The sequence below is a fragment of the Stigmatopora argus genome, chromosome 11 (assembly GCF_051989625.1).
Source record: "Stigmatopora argus isolate UIUO_Sarg chromosome 11, RoL_Sarg_1.0, whole genome shotgun sequence".
In the NCBI taxonomy this organism is placed as follows: domain Eukaryota; kingdom Metazoa; phylum Chordata; class Actinopteri; order Syngnathiformes; family Syngnathidae; genus Stigmatopora; species Stigmatopora argus.
In genome coordinates this window covers 15,431,666-15,449,421 of record NC_135397.1, presented here as the reverse complement: position 1 = coordinate 15,449,421, position 17,756 = coordinate 15,431,666, and the positions used below count along the sequence as shown (strand labels likewise).

General features: G+C 41.1%; 1 protein-coding gene across 1 annotated transcript in view; it reads left to right on the top strand.

The window, feature by feature from the left end:
- slc18a2 (solute carrier family 18 member 2) overlaps positions 1-13,306 on the top strand; it is a 31,737-nt gene extending 18,431 nt beyond the window's left edge. Inside the window, exons 11-16 of the mRNA XM_077613230.1 lie at positions 2,339-2,417; positions 9,110-9,161; positions 9,301-9,364; positions 9,458-9,577; positions 10,771-10,904; positions 12,447-13,306. Coding sequence (XP_077469356.1) covers positions 2,339-2,417; positions 9,110-9,161; positions 9,301-9,364; positions 9,458-9,577; positions 10,771-10,904; positions 12,447-12,554 — 557 coding nt within the window. The 3' untranslated portion in view covers positions 12,555-13,306. The remainder of the gene's footprint in view (positions 1-2,338; positions 2,418-9,109; positions 9,162-9,300; positions 9,365-9,457; positions 9,578-10,770; positions 10,905-12,446) is intronic.
- Positions 13,307-17,756: the final 4,450 nt, after the last annotated feature.

Here is a 17,756-nt window from a genome sequence, read left to right as displayed (position 1 = left end):
TATGAGAAATTTGAGATACGAGGAAAATTCTGAGCAAATTTTTGCCCTGACACAAGACAAATTTGACATACGAGAATGCGATCCGGCCAATAGGCAGTCCTTTTCAAGCTGCGCAGTGATATTGATGACGAGAGGGATGGGCTTCTTTTAATATGGATAAAAGAGAAACAGTTAGAAGAATCTGCGAGGACTTGAAAGTAAAAAGCAAGTGAGGAACGGGAAAGCTGCTAATTCCGACTCGAAAGCCGCAGCAGAATACATTAACACCTTTGCCTCAAAAGCCGCGGCGGGATACAATAACACCTTCGCCCCAGTTATAGCACAACAAGGTTACATCCAGTTTTAAGTGTGTGTATAGTAGGCGAAATTCCTTTAAGTTAAAGTTTATGTTATGTTAAGTAGTGTCACAAAAGTGTAGCGAACCGACGTGTCAAGTCTCCTCCACCGTTAGCCGCTACCGTCTGTCCTAAAGGGAAGAACTCCACACAATACGGTACACAATAATGTCATATTTTATTGCAGATTATAACCACTAGATAGGTATTTGTTACGTTTTGTGCCTGAGTGGTTAATTAGAACAATTAAAAACATGTTTTTCCATTGTAATATCCTATTACAGTGGTACCTCGACATACGATCGTAATCCGTTCCGAGACTGAGATCATATGACGAGGTTCTCGTAACTCGAGCGGACGTTTCCCATTGAAATGAATGGGAAAAAAACAAAAAAAACACCAAAAACAGGATATTGGATTTGAAAAAATGTTTTATTTCTTCTAATTCCCCATCTATTAACAAAGTAACACATAACTAGTGGTTTAATAGAAATAAAATGTGTTTAATCTAACTAAAATTGGGCGGATTTCGCCGAGGGGAGAGGGGCACAAAAGGGGCCGGGGGCTTCGTTTTTTTTCCACACAACGCACTCGTAAACGGAACGAACATTCCACCCTCACGTTCGCTATCGATGGGCTGTTTGCTGTTGTACTATTCCCTTCAAAATATTCCGAAAATGATGCACACAAATGTCCTCACAATCGGATAACGCACGACCACTTGCCAACGAGCAGCAGTCTTTTATCAGCGATCGCTCCACTGCTTATAGGAGCTTCGGGGGCGCTGGCTAGCGGCTCCCTTTTAGCTTGTAGCATCTGTGGTCACATCCGCTTTAAACGGCGCCTATGATAGAGTTGCTACCGGGGATGCTATTGCGGGGAGTTGCGAGCCAGTGCCCCTGATGTTCTTATGAGCAGCGAACGAGAAGTAATATAATACTCCTCGTATTAGATAAAAATAACAGTAAATGCAGCAGCTGAGCTTACCCACGTATTGATTGTGGGTAAAGTTTTATTCTGAGAAAGAGTGCCATTGCCTGTCGGCGTTGTGTGCACGAGTATACTTCATTACCCAGAAAGCCCTCTTTTCCCCGCGCATGCGCGTTGTGCGTTTCCTGGTCTGAATAACTCATTCGGTGCTCGTAAATATTGTTATACACGAAAGATATGCAAAAAAGACAGTGCCATGGCCACCTGGCTTGGTTGCATCACGAAATTTTGATCGCATGACGGGCGAATTATTCGATCGAAATTTCCGTCGTAAGACGAGAATATTGTATGACGAGCGGTTTTGTGACGAGGTACCACTGTATTAGGTGTTTTTTTCAGGGGGTGGAATCGGATTAATTTGTATTTGGTTATTTTCTATGGGAAAATTTTATTTGCGATACGAGTAAATTGACATACGAGCTCAGTCCCAGAATGCATTAAACTTGTATTTCAAGGTGTTACTGTATTTATCTTTGAAAAATCACCCAAAAATTAAACAAATAATATTACGGGTGGGACTATAAATACTGATCATGGACAGCACTATTGTGGCAGCTGTGCTGCTTAAATACTTTCACCTAAATGCTAAATATTGGCAACAAAAGCTATTTAAAATGAGTGTCTGGTCTTTAAACAACAAGAGAATCAATTAGTAATTTCCACGCTTGTGAATTATGTTACTAACTGGAAGCCTCTCTAAAGACCTCCACACCTGTTGAGCAATTGGCAACGCTATAAACACGTTTTATCCCTCTGGTTACTTGGTTTGTTCCTTCATTTTGTTGTATATAAAGTCTTGGCATGATAAAAATAAAACGACAAACAGGATATTAGGGTGTCATGTGCTGGCAGGTGGAAAGTACAGGTCTTCATTACAGACAATGAAAGATGTACAGCAGCTTGATGATGAAGCACTGATAGAATCTGCTTATCTTTCAAAGCCTTACCACACCTACAGTCTTTTGTACCGCTTTGTTTTTCTGAATGTGTATGTGTCTGTGTGTCTTGTCTAGGAGTTGCTTTCTTACCAGCATCCATCTCCTACCTTATTGGAACCTACATCTTTGGAACGCTGGCTCACAAGATGGGGAGGTAGGAGGGAAATAACCCTTATCTGTTCTCAGTCTTTGCTTCACTCCCTCGGGTGGGTGCGCTATCTGTTTCCGCTTTTCAAAATTAGATTTCAGTGGTTTTAATGTTTGTGAGCCTGGTCTCATTGAAGCCTGGTGCGTCATAATGGCTGGTAGTTAACCTCTGGTTTTGTCTTCACTACATTTCTTTGTTTAAACATGACGTTCTACTTGTTATCAAGCTACAACTTTAATTTTGTATCTTTGCTATGTCAGTCACAGGTCATCCAAACAGTCTATGTTATACACGAATTGGAATTGTTAGTCACCAGTCAAGGTTCCAGGATAAATATTTTGTTTTTCAACATGAACATATGATTTCATGTTGCCAAATTTTTAGTATAGACGATCTCTTCAATATAGTTATGGCACTAAGTGACAAACAGTTAATACGCTGGATTCAAATTAAATTTATGTTTCATGTTAATGACTGTTTTGGATTTGTTATCTGTACATAAAAAACACTATTAAAGGTTAAGTAAAAACAGTATTTCAATTTTTTTTAACAATAAAATATGTCTTTGCGAACATATGAATAAACACAAAATAAAGGGGAATTTTGGGAAAATCATTTTTCCCCACACAGGCACTACAACATAGCCCTAAAAATGAATGTGTGACCTGATTGAAGGTTGTCGTAATTTAGGTTTCTCAATAGACTACAATCCCCTTGTTACTAATACACAATACAACTCACCGCTACATTTTGGATTGGATTGGATTGGATAACTTTATTCATCCCGTATTCGGGAAATTTCGTTGTTCCAGTGGCAAGAGGGTGAGGATGCAGGAATAGGAAAGGCATTTTAGACATAAATAGATAGGTAATAAGTAGGTCAAGAAATAAATACATGAATAAATATATAATTAAATAAGCGTGTTGCTTAGGACATATATACATACATACATACACATAAATGTACATGCATGCATACGGTAGGTCTTAACACACAGCCATTTTTTTGTAAAAGAGCCTGACAGCTGATGGGAGGAAGGATCTGCGGAAGCGCTCCTTCCTGCAATGAGGGTGCCGCAGTCTATTGCTAAAGGAGCTTCGGAGGGACTCCACAGACTCATGCAGGGGGTGGGAGGTGCTGTCCATGATGGACATCATCCTGGTCAGCATCCTCCGCTCTCCCACTTCCTCCACAGAGTCCAAAGGACAGCCCAGAACAGAGCTGGCCCTCCTGACCAGCTTATTCAGCCTGTTCCTGTCCCTCTCCGTGCTCCCGCATCCCCAACAAAGCACTGCATAAAACACTGCAGAGGCCACCACAGTGTCGTAGAAAGTCCTCAGCAGTGTCCTGCACACTCCAAAGGACCGTAGACTCCTCAGTAGGTAGAGGCGGCTCTGGCCCCTTTTGTACAGGGCATCTGTGTTTGTGGACCAGTCTAGTTTGTTGTGAGGTGAACACCCAGGTACTTAAAATTCTCCACGATTTCAATGTCTGTACCCTGGATGTTCACCTGAGTGGGCTGTTGAGGATTCCTCCGAAAATCGATGACCATTTCCTTTGTCTTACTGGTGTTGATGTAGAGGTGGTTTTGCCTACACCAGTCAACAAAGGCTGTGATGACTCCCCTGTACTCCAGGTCGTTCCCGTCCGTCACTCGTCCAACAATAGCGGTGTCGTCAGAGAACTTCTGGAGGTGGCAGGTGTCTGTATTATGTTTAAAGTCCGATGTGTAGAGGGAGAAGAGGAGTGGAGAGAGCACTGTGCCTTGTGGGGCCCCCATGCTGCAAGCTACCACATCAGACGTACAGTCCTCGAGTCTCACATATTGTGGTCTGTCAGTGAGGAAGTCGATGATCCATGCGGCTAGGTGGTTCCTTACTCCAGCCTCTTCCAGTTTCCCTCTCAGTAGAACCGGCTGAATGGTGTTGAAGGCACTGGAGAGGTCAAAAAACATCATTCTCAGCGTGCTTCCCGCGTTCTCCAGGTGTGAAAGAGACCTGTGCATCAGGTAGGTGGTAGCATCTTCCACACCAATGCCTGGACGATAGGCGAACTGCAGAGGGTCCAGCTCTGCATTCATCAGGGGGCTGAGGTGATTGAGGATGATTCTCTCCAATGTCTTGATCAGGTGAGAGGTTAATGCTACCGGCCTGAAGTGGTTTGGCTCCCTGGGGTACGCAGTCTTAGGAACTGGGACCACGCAGGAAGTTTTCCACAAGGTGGGGACCTTCTGCAGACTGAGGCTGAGGTTGAAAATATGCAGAATCACTATACCAAGCTGATCCGCACACTCTCTCAGTAGTCTGGAGCTGAGGCCGTCTGGACCGGTAGCGTTCCTTGCCTCGATCTTCTTGAGCTGTTTTATCACCTGATCGACAGTAATGCAGAGACCGGTGGAAGAGGGGGAGGAAGAGGAGGAGGAGGAGAACGAGGGGGGAGCGTTGCTTCTGGTCTGGGGGGTCAGGGGAGTGGGGGCAGGACCGAATCTGTTAAAGAACTGATTCAGTTCATTGGCCCACTCCCTGCCGCCAGACTCCGGGTCTCTCTCGCTGTTGCCTCCATGGCCCGAAATAGTCCTCAAGCTCCTCCAGACCTCTTTGGTGTTGCCTCTCTGGAGTTGGTTCTCCAGCTTCCTCCTGTAGATGGTCTTACCCTTCCTTATCTCTCTCTTCAGCTCCTTCTGGACCATTTTCAGGCTCTCTTTCTCCCCAGACCTAAAAGCCCTCTTCTTCTTGTTCAGGAGGGCCCTTAGATCCCTGGTGACCCACGGCTTATTGTTGGAGAAACAACGGACCTTCTTGGAGGGTACAATGTTCTCAACACAGAAGTTAATATAATCTGTGATGCAGTGGGTCAAGCTGTCAATGTCATTACAATGTGAATTGCACAGCACCTCCCAGTCAGTGGTCTCAAAACAGTCCCTCAGTACCATGCTGGTCTCCTCGGTCCATCTTTGTATGATCCTCGTGGTAGGTTTTATTTTCCTCACCATAGGGATGTAGGTGGGGATCAGATGGACCAGGTTGTGGTCTGAGCGGCCCAGTGGGGGGAGGGGGACTGAGCTGTATGCCTCCTTTGTGTTGGCATACAGCAGGTCCAGAGTTTTTTGTTCCCTGGTGTGGCACTTCACAAACTGAGTGAAGGTGGGGAGAGTAGAAGCCAAGGGAGCATGGTTAAAGTCACCAGAGATAAGAAGGAGAGACTGGGGTGTGACGTTTGCAGCCGGGACACAGTGGCGTGAAGCAGCTCGCGGGCGACTGTCGCATCGGCCGAGGGACGTATATACGCAGTTATTATGATAACGTGCGAGAACTCCCGGGGGATGTAAAACGGCCTGATGCTAACAGCTACTAGCTCGATATCTCGAGTTCAGAGTCGCTCCTTCACAGTAATGTGCCCGGGGCTGCACCATCTACTATTAATAAAAACAGCTAGTCCCCCCCCTTTCTTCCTACCGCTCTCCTCAGCATCTCTGTCCGCCCTCACCAGCTGAAAACCGTCCAAGGAGACGAGAGAGTCCGGAATTAGTTCATTCAGCCAGGTCTCCGTGAAGCACATAATGCAGATATTCCGATATTGTCGTTGTTGTTTGGTCGGCGCCGTTAGCTCTTCCATCTTATTGGGGAGAGATCTTACGTTCCCCATAATAATAGATGGAATGCTGGGTCTGAAGCGTCGCTTTCTCTCCTGACATTTTCGTCCAGCTCTGCATCCTCTTCTCTTCCTCTTTAACTCCGCGGGGAGGTCCAGGTCCAGGTCCAGGGGAATCCAGGTGTTGCGTAGCGCTAACAGCTGATCCTTTGTGTAAGACAGCGGAGGCATGGCTGAGTGGGTCAAAATATAATGTCCAGAATTCCCAAAAGATAAACTAAACTAATAGCTCAAAGACTGCCTCTCGCACAACTTGAGTCTCGGAGTAGAGTCTTGAAAGTAAAGTTTTAAAACATTAAAGTTTGGAATATAGTATATAAAGCAAAGTAACAAGTAAAATCTTAAGAGACAATAAAATGTAAAAATAAAGGATAAAAAAGCTCTAAAAAAGCCCTAAAAACACAGAATACGAGTGAGGGTTTAGGGAGCCACTGCAACTAGCAGCCGCTTTGAACGGCGCCTATGATGTTTTATGTTTATGTACAAAGCCTACCAAATACCCATTTCTAAAATGATAAAAATAATGCCAGGCTGCCTGATGGTGTGGAGGTTCACTCACCTAACTTCAGTGCGGGCAGGCTCGGGCTCGATTCCCGCTTGTGGCGGTATAATTGTTTAAGCAGATGGCCGTTTGTCTCTCTGTGTACCCCCCGGTTGGGATAATCAGCTGGGATAGGCTCTGACAACCCCACAACCGTTATGATGATGCACGGTATGGAAGATGAATGACTGGATCAATAAATAAATACAGTAATACTGCGATTATCACGGTTAGTGGGTGGTCAGACCCCCTCGCGAAATGTGAAAATCTGTGAAGTAGTGTCACCCTTAATTTTCTTTTTTCTTGGTACTCGGACGATTCGCAGAAAGACGTTTCGCCGACGGACAGTTCGCCTAACGGACGTTTCGCCGAAACGGGATTCGTGCGCTCGCCCCGCCCCCGGATCGTGTGTGTACATGTTTTTCAACCTCGGCCCGCGGGCCATATACGGCCCGTTCCAGATAACTTTCATTTAGGAATAACAAGGGCATTTATTCACGGCCAAACACACGCAGAACAGTACGTGACAGAAGAAATAGAGAAAAGAAAGTAATGAAATTGTAAATCCAGAAATAGAAAACTTTGAGATTAATCTTTGAATTAAGGTTTTCAGGAAATCATTTTGAATATATATTTCCTAAAATAATGGGAAATTATTTAAAATTAAAATATTGTTCTTATTGGCACACATCACAACTACTTTAAACGCAAGGATAAAATAAAAAATATAAAACATTGGCAGCACATTGTAGTACGTACTTGTATTTAGAAATATGTCCAGCGGGGGGCAGTACATTTTGAGATGGCTTCCACTGTAAAGTAACAGGATTGTCAATTTGAGGCACAAAAGAAAAAAACAAACCTAATCTAAATACAAGTACGTACTACAATGTGCTGCCAATGTTTTATATTTTTTATTTTATCCTTGCGTTTAAAGTAGTAGTGATGTGTGCCCATTATTTTAGGAAATATATATTCAAAACGATTTGCTGAGAACCTTAATTCAAAGATTAATCTCAAAGTTTTCTATGCTGGTGTAAATTTTCTGGAGTAGGATTTCTGGATTTACAATTTCATTACTTTCTTTTCTCTATTTCTTCTGTCACATACTGTTCTGCGTGTGTTTGGCCGTGAATGAATGCCCTTGTTATTCCTAAATGAATGTTATCTGTAACGGGCCGTATATGGCCCGCGGGCCGAGGTTGAAAAAGGTGTACACACACGATCGGGGCGGGGCAAGCGCGTTTCGGCGAAACGTCCGTTTGGCGAACTGTCCGTCGGCCAAACGTCTTTCGGCGAATCGTCCCGTCACGTTTTTATTCAGTGCTGAGTTCTAGTGGCAACAGTGGTTCCTGGTTACGACTTTTAGCGTGGATTTTCACATTTTTATGAACTTGAATTTTTTTTAAAAATTAAATTATTCAGTACTGAGCCCTAGTAGCAAGCAGAAGACAGGGGAGTGCTTCCGCTTGCGAGTTTCAGCATGGATTTTCACATTCACATTTATGAACTTAAAACATAAAAAAATAAAAAAATAAAACATAAAATAAGCCGCCTTGTGGTGTAGAGTTTCACTCGACCTGACTTTGTTGCGGGCAAACGTGGGCTCGATTCCCGAGTGGGGATGGTCGTTTGTTTCTCTGTGCGCCCTACGACTGACTGGCGACCAGTCTAGGGTGTAGTCTGGCTTTCGCCCGAAGACAGGTGGGTTAGGCTCCAGCAACCACCGCAACCCTTTCAAGGATGGGCGGTACGGAAGATAAATGAATGAATGAATAAAAAACAAAAAAAATTAATTCCCCAGAAAAAAATCTGTGATGTAGTGAAGCAGCGATAAGTGCGAAGTAGCGAGGTGTCTCTGTAATGCTCATTTTCATATCATCCGTTTATTTGGGGAAATGCCAAAGCATTTCACAGCCACAACCCTTGGTGTGTTAGTCTAATGTGATTTTTGTGAATTTTATTATAATGATGAAATAACCATGAAACCATATGATGATCATGGGTAGACGGAGTTTGAGCTGTGTTGCTTCTGATGTCAGAAGCATTTCATTCATAAATATGACGGCAGCAGGCATCAGATGCGCTGAGTTATACTAAAAAAACATTTTTGGAAAGCATTGCTGTCATTTTTTGTTGATGTAGTTTTTAAATCATTCCATGGCCTGAAAAGGAGGGTAGTTACTTTGCATGAGGTCCCAAGCCATATAAATCCTCAATAGCTCAATGATCACCAGCTCATCCATACTCCAGTCATGCACAAATCGCTAATACAAAGTACTTTTCTACATAGAGGGGTCTCCATCTATCATAATTAAAAGAAATAAGACCATCTATTATGAATGATGAAAAATAATATCTTAATTCATGCCAAACGCAGTGTAACCCACCCTCATTCAAATGCAATCACCTCAGTGTAAATTCATGTCTCCTTCCATCCCTTGAGGACATAAATTGAACCTAATCAAACAATTTCCTGATCAATTGTGTATTTACCTCCAACAGATGGCTTTGTGCCCTCATTGGGATGGTGGTTGTTGGAATCTGTATATTAGGGGTAAGTATAGTAGTGACAGGGCAAACTAGTTTGCTTAGCTGTCAAATATCATAATCATCATCATCCTAATTTTCATTGGGTTCTTTCCCAGGTGCTACTATATTTAGCAGTATTTTTGTGACTTGTCTGCCTATTACAGGTTCCATTTGCAAGAAATATATATGGTCTGATTCTCCCAAACTTTGGTGTTGGCTTTGCCATTGGTACGTGCGCAACATAAAATAAAAATAATCACTATAAAACTGCTACCTTCACGTGCCACACTGAACCTACCACCTGTTCACCATTTGTTACAGGCATGGTGGACTCTTCTATGATGCCTATAATGGGATACTTGGTGGACTTGCGGCACGTGTCGGTTTATGGAAGTGTGTATGCCATTGCTGATGTGGCTTTTTGCATGGGATTTGCTCTAGGTAAGCAGAATGTCACACAAAACCTTGGAATTTCTAATGATATGACACCAAACCACAGGCTTTTGCTGATATTTTGCAGTCAGCAGCAACTGGCTGGAAGGAAACATAGCGTTAACAGTCATGATAGCTGTTCCTATATTTGCATGCCTAAATCACATGGGATTTAAGGCTTCTGATAGTCTATGTTCACGTTTGAAATGCTTAGATTTTACCCCCACTGCTTCTTTCTACCAGAATTTATATTTGGGATGATTGGTACAATATTTTAATATTTTCAATTTAAGCCAATACAGGTAAAGTTTTATTAAAATTGTGTACCATCATTGTGACATAGACTCAATATTTCAAACCTTTTTTTCTTGTAATCTGGATAAATATTACTGACTGATAATGAAAACCCCATAATATTAAAATGAAAGATTGTGAAAAAGATCAATATAAGAGATTTGTTCCATCGCGGCCTAATTCACTGATTTCTCTACTTAATAAATGAATTGTTTCCAGAACTTGTTTCATAACTTGGATTTTTCACAAGTAGGCCGCCGTCTTACATTGAATTCGCATAATTCGTTCCACAATATTTAATACTAGCCACTATAAACCCTTTAAAAATGATTAAAGTATATACATTTTGTATGAAATAAATATGCAAGTGTATGGCAAAAAGTTAAGAAAACTAAACCAAACAAAAATATGCCATCGCTCTCTCGCTCTCGCACTCTCGCTCTCACTCTCACTCACTCACTCACTCACTCACTCACTCACTCACTCACTCACTCACTCACTCACTCACTCACTCACTCACTCACTCACTCACTCACTCACTCACTCACTCACTCACTCACTCACTCACTCACTCACTCACTCACTCACTCACTCACTCACTCTCTCTCTCTCTCTCTCTCTCTATCTCTCTCTCTCTCTCTCTCTCTCTCTCTCTCTCGCAATCACAATTATCAGTAAATGTCAGTCAGTATGTGTATGAAAGTGAACCATCTCTCATTAAAAGGACTTACTGGAAATAATGGAATTTATTTCAGTTTTGCTCCACTGTTACACATGAGAAAAATTAGTGTTCTTTTTTCTTGAATGTATTGAGCAAGATTCTTTTTGCTAAGATGCACATGATAAAGGTAATAACTTTCCCTTTAAACTATGTGAAAGGTATCTCATTCATTTTCTACTTTTTTTAGGTCCATCAATCGGAGGATCCATAGCTGAAAATATAGGGTTTCCCTGGTTGATGACCATGATTGGAATAGTGGACATTTTATTTGCTCCCCTTTGCATTTTCCTGAGGAACCCACCTGGACAAGAAGAAAAAATTGTAAGCCTGCAAACATATTAAAATAGCTCTAAAAGCCAAGTTCAAAGATAGTTGTAGTTCAAAGACAGTTTAATACGCGCCGTCCAATCCCTGTACGACAGGTGTCAGAGTTTGGTCCGTGCTGCGTTTTGCATGTCGTATTTGCTTCCAGAGAAAGTTGCATTTTTCCAAGGCCAGGGTTTTGTACATAAACTGTGTGGAAACTTTTAGATGCAGAATATCTGGGCACATTCGAGGAGGTCCTCGGAGGTCATGTTTAACAGCTTGTGTAGGTTCGTGTCTGAAGTGGCATAAAGGTTCACCCACCGAACTTTGGTGTGGGCAGTCACGGGCTCAATTCCTGCTGATGGCGGTATGATTGGGAGTGCGGATGGTCATTTGCTTCTCTGTGTGCCCTATGACTGACTGGCGACCAGTCTAGGGTGTAGTCTGCCGTTCGCCCGAAGACAGCTGGGTTAGGCTCCAGCAACCCCCGCAACCCTTTCGAGGGTTGTGTGGTGGTTGTGTCATGAAGGGCATCAGTTGTAAGATCTGTGCTAAATCTATCATGCGGACCAACTATTTCAGTGTGGAAACCCTTGAGAGGATAAGCTGAAAACTCAAGTAGTGTGGTCTTAAGCACAACTATGATTTCCCCTGTATTTCCACTCTGGGTTTTTGTTTTATAGCTTCAATTATTAACACCCAGCTATAATGACTGCTTTCACTCATCATCTATATATCTGAATCCTCTTTATTTTGTTGCAAGCATTGTCTCTATCATATGCATTTAAGGTACATTTTATGGTAGTTCATTGATGGAGATTGAGGTGTCCAGATCTAACGGGAATCTTGACTTGATACCTCTTACCAGGAATATTTTGTTAAAATCGAAATTTGAAAATTATACTTAGATAGATAGCTACCAGCTTATTTGTTTTAGCAGGATTTGTCGTACATTTTATGACATAAATTGTTGAGGACGCTGGTAGTTCAACTTCCGAGTGGTGTTGGCCATGAGTTTGTCTTTTGGTCATTTATTGAAAAGTGCTTGAAATCAGATATAAAAATCAATGTGCAGATTCAGAACTAAACCAATGTTATTAGATCATATATATTACCCCAGGTGTGCTGATAGATATTTTCACTGAATTTGACATTTCTTTTGTAAGAAATTCTTATTGTAATTTTGATATTGATGCCAACATGATATACGTATGAACAAAAAGTATGATGTCATCTCATTTTCTGAACCGCTTTATCCTCATTAGGGTCGCGGGGGGTGCTGGAGCCAATCCCAGCTGTCTCCGGGCCAGAGGTGGGGGACACCCTGAATCGGTGGCCAGCCGATCACAGGGCACAAGGAGACGGACAACCATGCTCACACACACCCATACCAATCAGCCTACCATGCATGTTTATGGAATGTGGGAGGAAACTGGAGTATCAGGAGGAAACCCACGCAGGCCCGGGGAGCAGGCCCGGGGAGAACATGCAAACTCCACAAAACAAAATGATACATATATTATAATAGTTGAATCACATTTGTGATCTGTCTTACAGGCAATTCTGATGGAAACCAACTGTTCGATGAAGACGAGATCCTACTCCACGCAGGGAAATTACTACCAAGGTGAAAACATGGATCCAGATTATGATGGTTATGACTAAAAGGAAATCAAGCATGCAGAGTAATGTGAACAAGGGTTCAGAGGATCTATTTTGTTGTATTAAAACCAAGGAACATGGAAAAAACACCAACAAAACAGTCAAAATGTTTCCATGTGAATCTCTTGCAACCAGTATTTTATGTTTCTCTTATTAGCGCTTGTACCAAGAAAATCCAGAGTTGATCTTGATCTATGTTTGCAAGTGCAGCGTGTAAGCACCAACAGCCTTATTTGTTATAGACAGCTTTTTAAAAAGCACTTGTACAGAGTAGAAAACTGCAGGAGAAAATGTTTAGTCATTTCAAATGTTCACTCAATTCATGCCTGTTTGGTGTCATACATCGCTGTTTTGTTCCATGTTTCCAATATATCCAACATGTATGTAATTTCTTTCCCTTTTGGCCTAAATTGCTAAAAATTGTGGATGATGGTGTCAGTGACAGTACTACAATATATAACATACTGATTGAGTGGGAGAACAGTAAAAGTGTTAACTGGAACGTCAAACTGAAGTTCAGCATTTGTTAAGGATTTTGATTAAAATTATGTGAGCAGGTTAGAATTTTCAAAATAAAAGAAAAAAAAAGCATTTGTAGTGTCCTAATGTACGCCACCCACTTATTTATGTTAAAAAAGAAAAATACAGGCTGAAGATAAGGTAATGGTGTGTGAGTGTGTGTGTGTGTGTGTGTGTGTGTGTGTGTGTGTGTGTGTGTGTGTGTGTGTGTGTGTGTGTGTGTGTGTGTGTGTGTGTGTGTTGGTTGGGGGCAGAATTGCATTGTCAGGCTGTTTGGTTACTTTTTATTGCTTATAAATATAAAAACAAAGATTCAACCGTACAGTTGGTAATAACAGAATAAAGGATTTGCGAGGTGAAACTGGTGTTTTTATGCAATTTTTTTTAAATACATATTTTGGTATTCCTTTTAAGTAGTATATATAATACCTCGACACATACTCCATCCACATTTTGTCCCAACTTCGGCCAAAACACCCAAAAAAAAAAAAACGACACATCTTAACGTTAAAAAGTAGTAAATCAAAGCATTAGTGGGCGATGCATTTTGTCCCAAAGGTTACTACAGTATATGTGCCCTAAATTATTATTTTTCTTCCAGATTTAACTTGGACCGGAAATGCTCAACCTATCAATCGCGAGTGAGTGTTAGCTCTCAAAGATACTGTCTGTTAATCAAGTACATGTTTTGAATTCAATTGCATGCAATTTGATTGACTGACAGAAGGTCAGATAGAAAAAAATTACAAACGAGACAATAAATCGTGAAAACCCATTGAGACTTAAAATGCTGGCCGCAAATGCAATTCTTATTTTGCATTAATTGAGGGTCCTTAACATTTTACACTAAAAATTCAGTCGATATACATTCTGCCATTGTCATATTACAGGATGTGGCAGCAGGATTGATGTTTACAAAGCAAGTTCTGCCTTACACATTAATTGTTCAAACACTTTCATTATCACCTGCTATTTGCATGGTAAATAAGAGCATTCATAAGTGGACCATTTGCATTATGTTAATGTAACATGCCTTATAATGTATTGGCCAACTCGTAATGTACATCAGTTGATAATCATAAATTTCACCAAAACTTATCTACTCATATTCCTAATTTTTGTTCTCATAAAAACAAGTGTAGTACAAGAATGTCAGTGACCTGCACTATAATATTACAGTCAGCCATTAAAAAATTAATCTCCTTTCGACCTAATCAGCATGTGAGGGAGATTTATATACCATTGAGTGAAGTTCTTAGGAATCAATGTGACTCAAAGTTGATTTTCTCATTCCAAGGATGCAGGCAAGAATACTATTGGTCAGCGTTGAGTCTTTTTTAGAGTGACGTTGTTCTTTTCAGATATTATCCATTTGATGCTATTTTATCAGACCGAGGGCACTGAATCAATCACAACTGAATTTTTATGGTTAAAGACACATTGCCTGTGATTCAATCTGTTATTTGGTTCTAAACAAGCAGGAGGGCCCGGCGAAACCGGGCCCCTCTGCTAGTATACATTAATTGTAATATTCTCGCTATTCGACTCCTCAGTATGCAATAATGAAATTAAAGGAAGCATTGATTGAAAATTTCCCTTTATGTAAAGTAAGGTGTATGGTAGGCTATACATAAATATTATCAACGAACGACGATCAGTCCTTTTCATTTTGGTGTCTTTAATATTAACAGGCTTTGCAAAGAATGAAAGGCAGCAAAATGAGTTTGCATGACAGGAAAATATGAGACCAGAGCTAGTAATCTACATATCCATCTTAACTCTGGCCCACCAAATCAATTCATTGATGCCTCCACAATGAACTCCATTATGCTATATGACTATGAATCCATTGAAATATGGAATGGAAACGCTATGAAGGAAATATTGAACACAACTTACTCCCATTTTTCAGGAGCTAGGTTTAAAGATGAAAATCTTCAATATAAATGTTGTTTAGAACTCTGTCTAAGCAAGCATCTAGTAAGTAATTTTCCTTAGTTTATTGAGATAATCCATCCTTCCTCAGAGGTGTGACAAATAAAAACACTAATTAGACAACGTATTTATTGCATCGGCAAGTTTCGGCCGACATTCCAAGTTCCAAAAATCCCTTTTCAGGGAGATGTTAATGGAACCTATGGCTTTATGCTTGCTGATCAAACCTTTGTTTGACCATTGGGTTGTGTAGCCTAGTCACAGTAATGTGTGACCACAGCATGTGGCACTGGTGTTTGCATTATAAATAATTGAACTGTGTTCTGGCAGTTGTAAAAGCTGTTCAAAGAGAAACAAACATGGTAAAACTTTTCCTGACCTGTGTCCAAATATCCTGTTCTTATAGTTCAAAGAGAAGTGTCATATCGTGGGATTTCTGCCCCAACAAATGTTTAAGTTAAAACCCACTAGTATTTGTTTTCAAACTAGCTAAAGGCATTGGGGCGGCCCGGTGGAGCGAGTGGTTAGTGTGTCGGCCTCACAGCTCTGGGTCCTGGGTTCAAATCCAGGTCACGTCCACCAGTGTGGAGTTTGCATGATCTCCCCGGGCCTGCGTGGGTTTCCTCCCACATTCCAAAAAACATGCATGTTAGACTGATTGGACACTCTAAATTGCCCCTACATATGGGTGTGTGTGCATAATTGACCGTCTCATTGTGGCCTGTGATTGGCTGGCCACCGATTTAGGGTGTCCCCCGCCTCTGGCCCAGAGTCAGCTGGGATAGGCTCCAGCACCCCCTGCAACCCTGAGGATGAAGCGGTTCAGAAAATGAGATGAGAGGGTATTGGATGTCCCTTTGTAACTGAAACCCACCAACTAATAGTCAAAGTAACGCCCACGGGGCTGAGGGAGAGAGAGGTTTTAAGATGGAGTCAGATCACGAGAAAGTTGTCTTTTCCCTTGCGAATAAAGAGAATTGACCATTCAATCTTCAATAATGTCCTCCAACAATGTTTTGTCACTTATCTCACAAAATCTTTTAGAACAAAATTACACACCCTCCTGAAAAAAAACCACAAACAAGATATTACAATTGAAAAACATCTTTTATTTGTTGTAATCCACCACCTATTCACAAAATAACAAATACCTATCTAGTGGTTATGATCTTCAATACTAAAATTTGTCATTATTCAGTACACACACGGTAGCATGTACTGCGGGATGTGTGGAGAGAGAGAGAGAGAGAGAGAAGGCAACGCGCTCATAACATAAGATAAACTATTTAACTTAAATGAACTTCGAAAACTATACATGCACAAAAAGTTTTATTCTTACGTTACACTAAATTTAAACTTTCTTGTGCAATAACCAAGGCAAATATGTTAATGTAGTCATTCCACCGCGGCTTTCGAGTCGCAACTTTCTGATTCTCCATGCCTCAGAACCGAATATATCCCACCTCGTTTTTTAAAATTAATTAACCATCCACGACTCGCTTTGAAAGGTTTCGCTGGTGTCTTTTTAAGTTGCCGCTTTGAAGGGGTTCGCTGGTGTCTTTTTCAGCTGCTTACTTTAAAGTCCATGTAGATTTAAAGTCCTGGCTTTGTCGCAGATTGTCAACGCGGTAACGCTATCTCCAGTAAAAAAATGCAATCTGTACGGCCCGGGGGTCACTGAGAAAGACAGAGCGATGCTGTTCTCATAAGCAGCCTCTCGCATACTCGGCCACCCGGACGGCCTGCACCAGGAACCATCTCTTATGCTCGTATCTCAAATTTGTCTCGTGTGTCAAGGCAAAAACTTGCCTCGTAACTCAAATTTCTGTTTCGACACTCGTTTGTCAAGGTATTACTGTACCATACTCACATACACACACACAAACACACAGGTTTTTATTACGTACTACATTGAGAATAATTTTATAAATAATTCATATATTAGTTAATAAATTGTCACTTTTTATAAATTTAGCCTACCTTTAAATATATCTAAACTTAAAAGATATCAGTTTCAATTATCATACCAAGCTTGATCCTCTTCGTTTTTTTGTTGTAACTCTCTCCTGTCGCCGTGATTTTGATTTTGAGTTTTTGCTTAATTTTCTTCTATATCTTTGTATATTGTTATGTAAAGTGTCCTTGAGTGTCCTGAACGTCACATAGAAATAAAATTATTATTTCATTTTTCTTAATTTTATGAGAGTCTTTAAGCTAAAGAATTTAAAATGCAGATGGTGGCGTGTGAAAATTTGGCCTACCTTTAATAATAATTAAATTCACCATGGGTAATGCTGAAGTCATTGTTGCACAAAAAACACCTCACCACTGTGTCAGTATTCTTTATTTTAACTAAACAGTGATATACTTAGTATATATTCTGCTATGAAGTGAGTTGATTGTTTCCTTTTATTACTGGTGGATGCGTTCTTTGCCATCACGCAAGCTGACCAGTCTGTCTGACAGTGAAACTAGTGATAACTTCTGAGATGGTTGCAGAAAATAAATCTAAGCTCATCCACACTGATCGCGTATTGGCTAGTTTGGTCAAAAGCAAACAACCTGTCACGACTTAGCTCGGTCGTGGAACGTAGTTGGACGCAAATGCAGGGAAGCAATTAAGGACAGGGAGTGTGCTAACAAAACTTTTAATAAAACGTTGCAAGGGTATCAAGAAAGTAACAAGGACTTAGAATCAAATAACAAAACCAAACCTGACGGGAAGACAAGGGGAAACGAAGAACGTGGAAC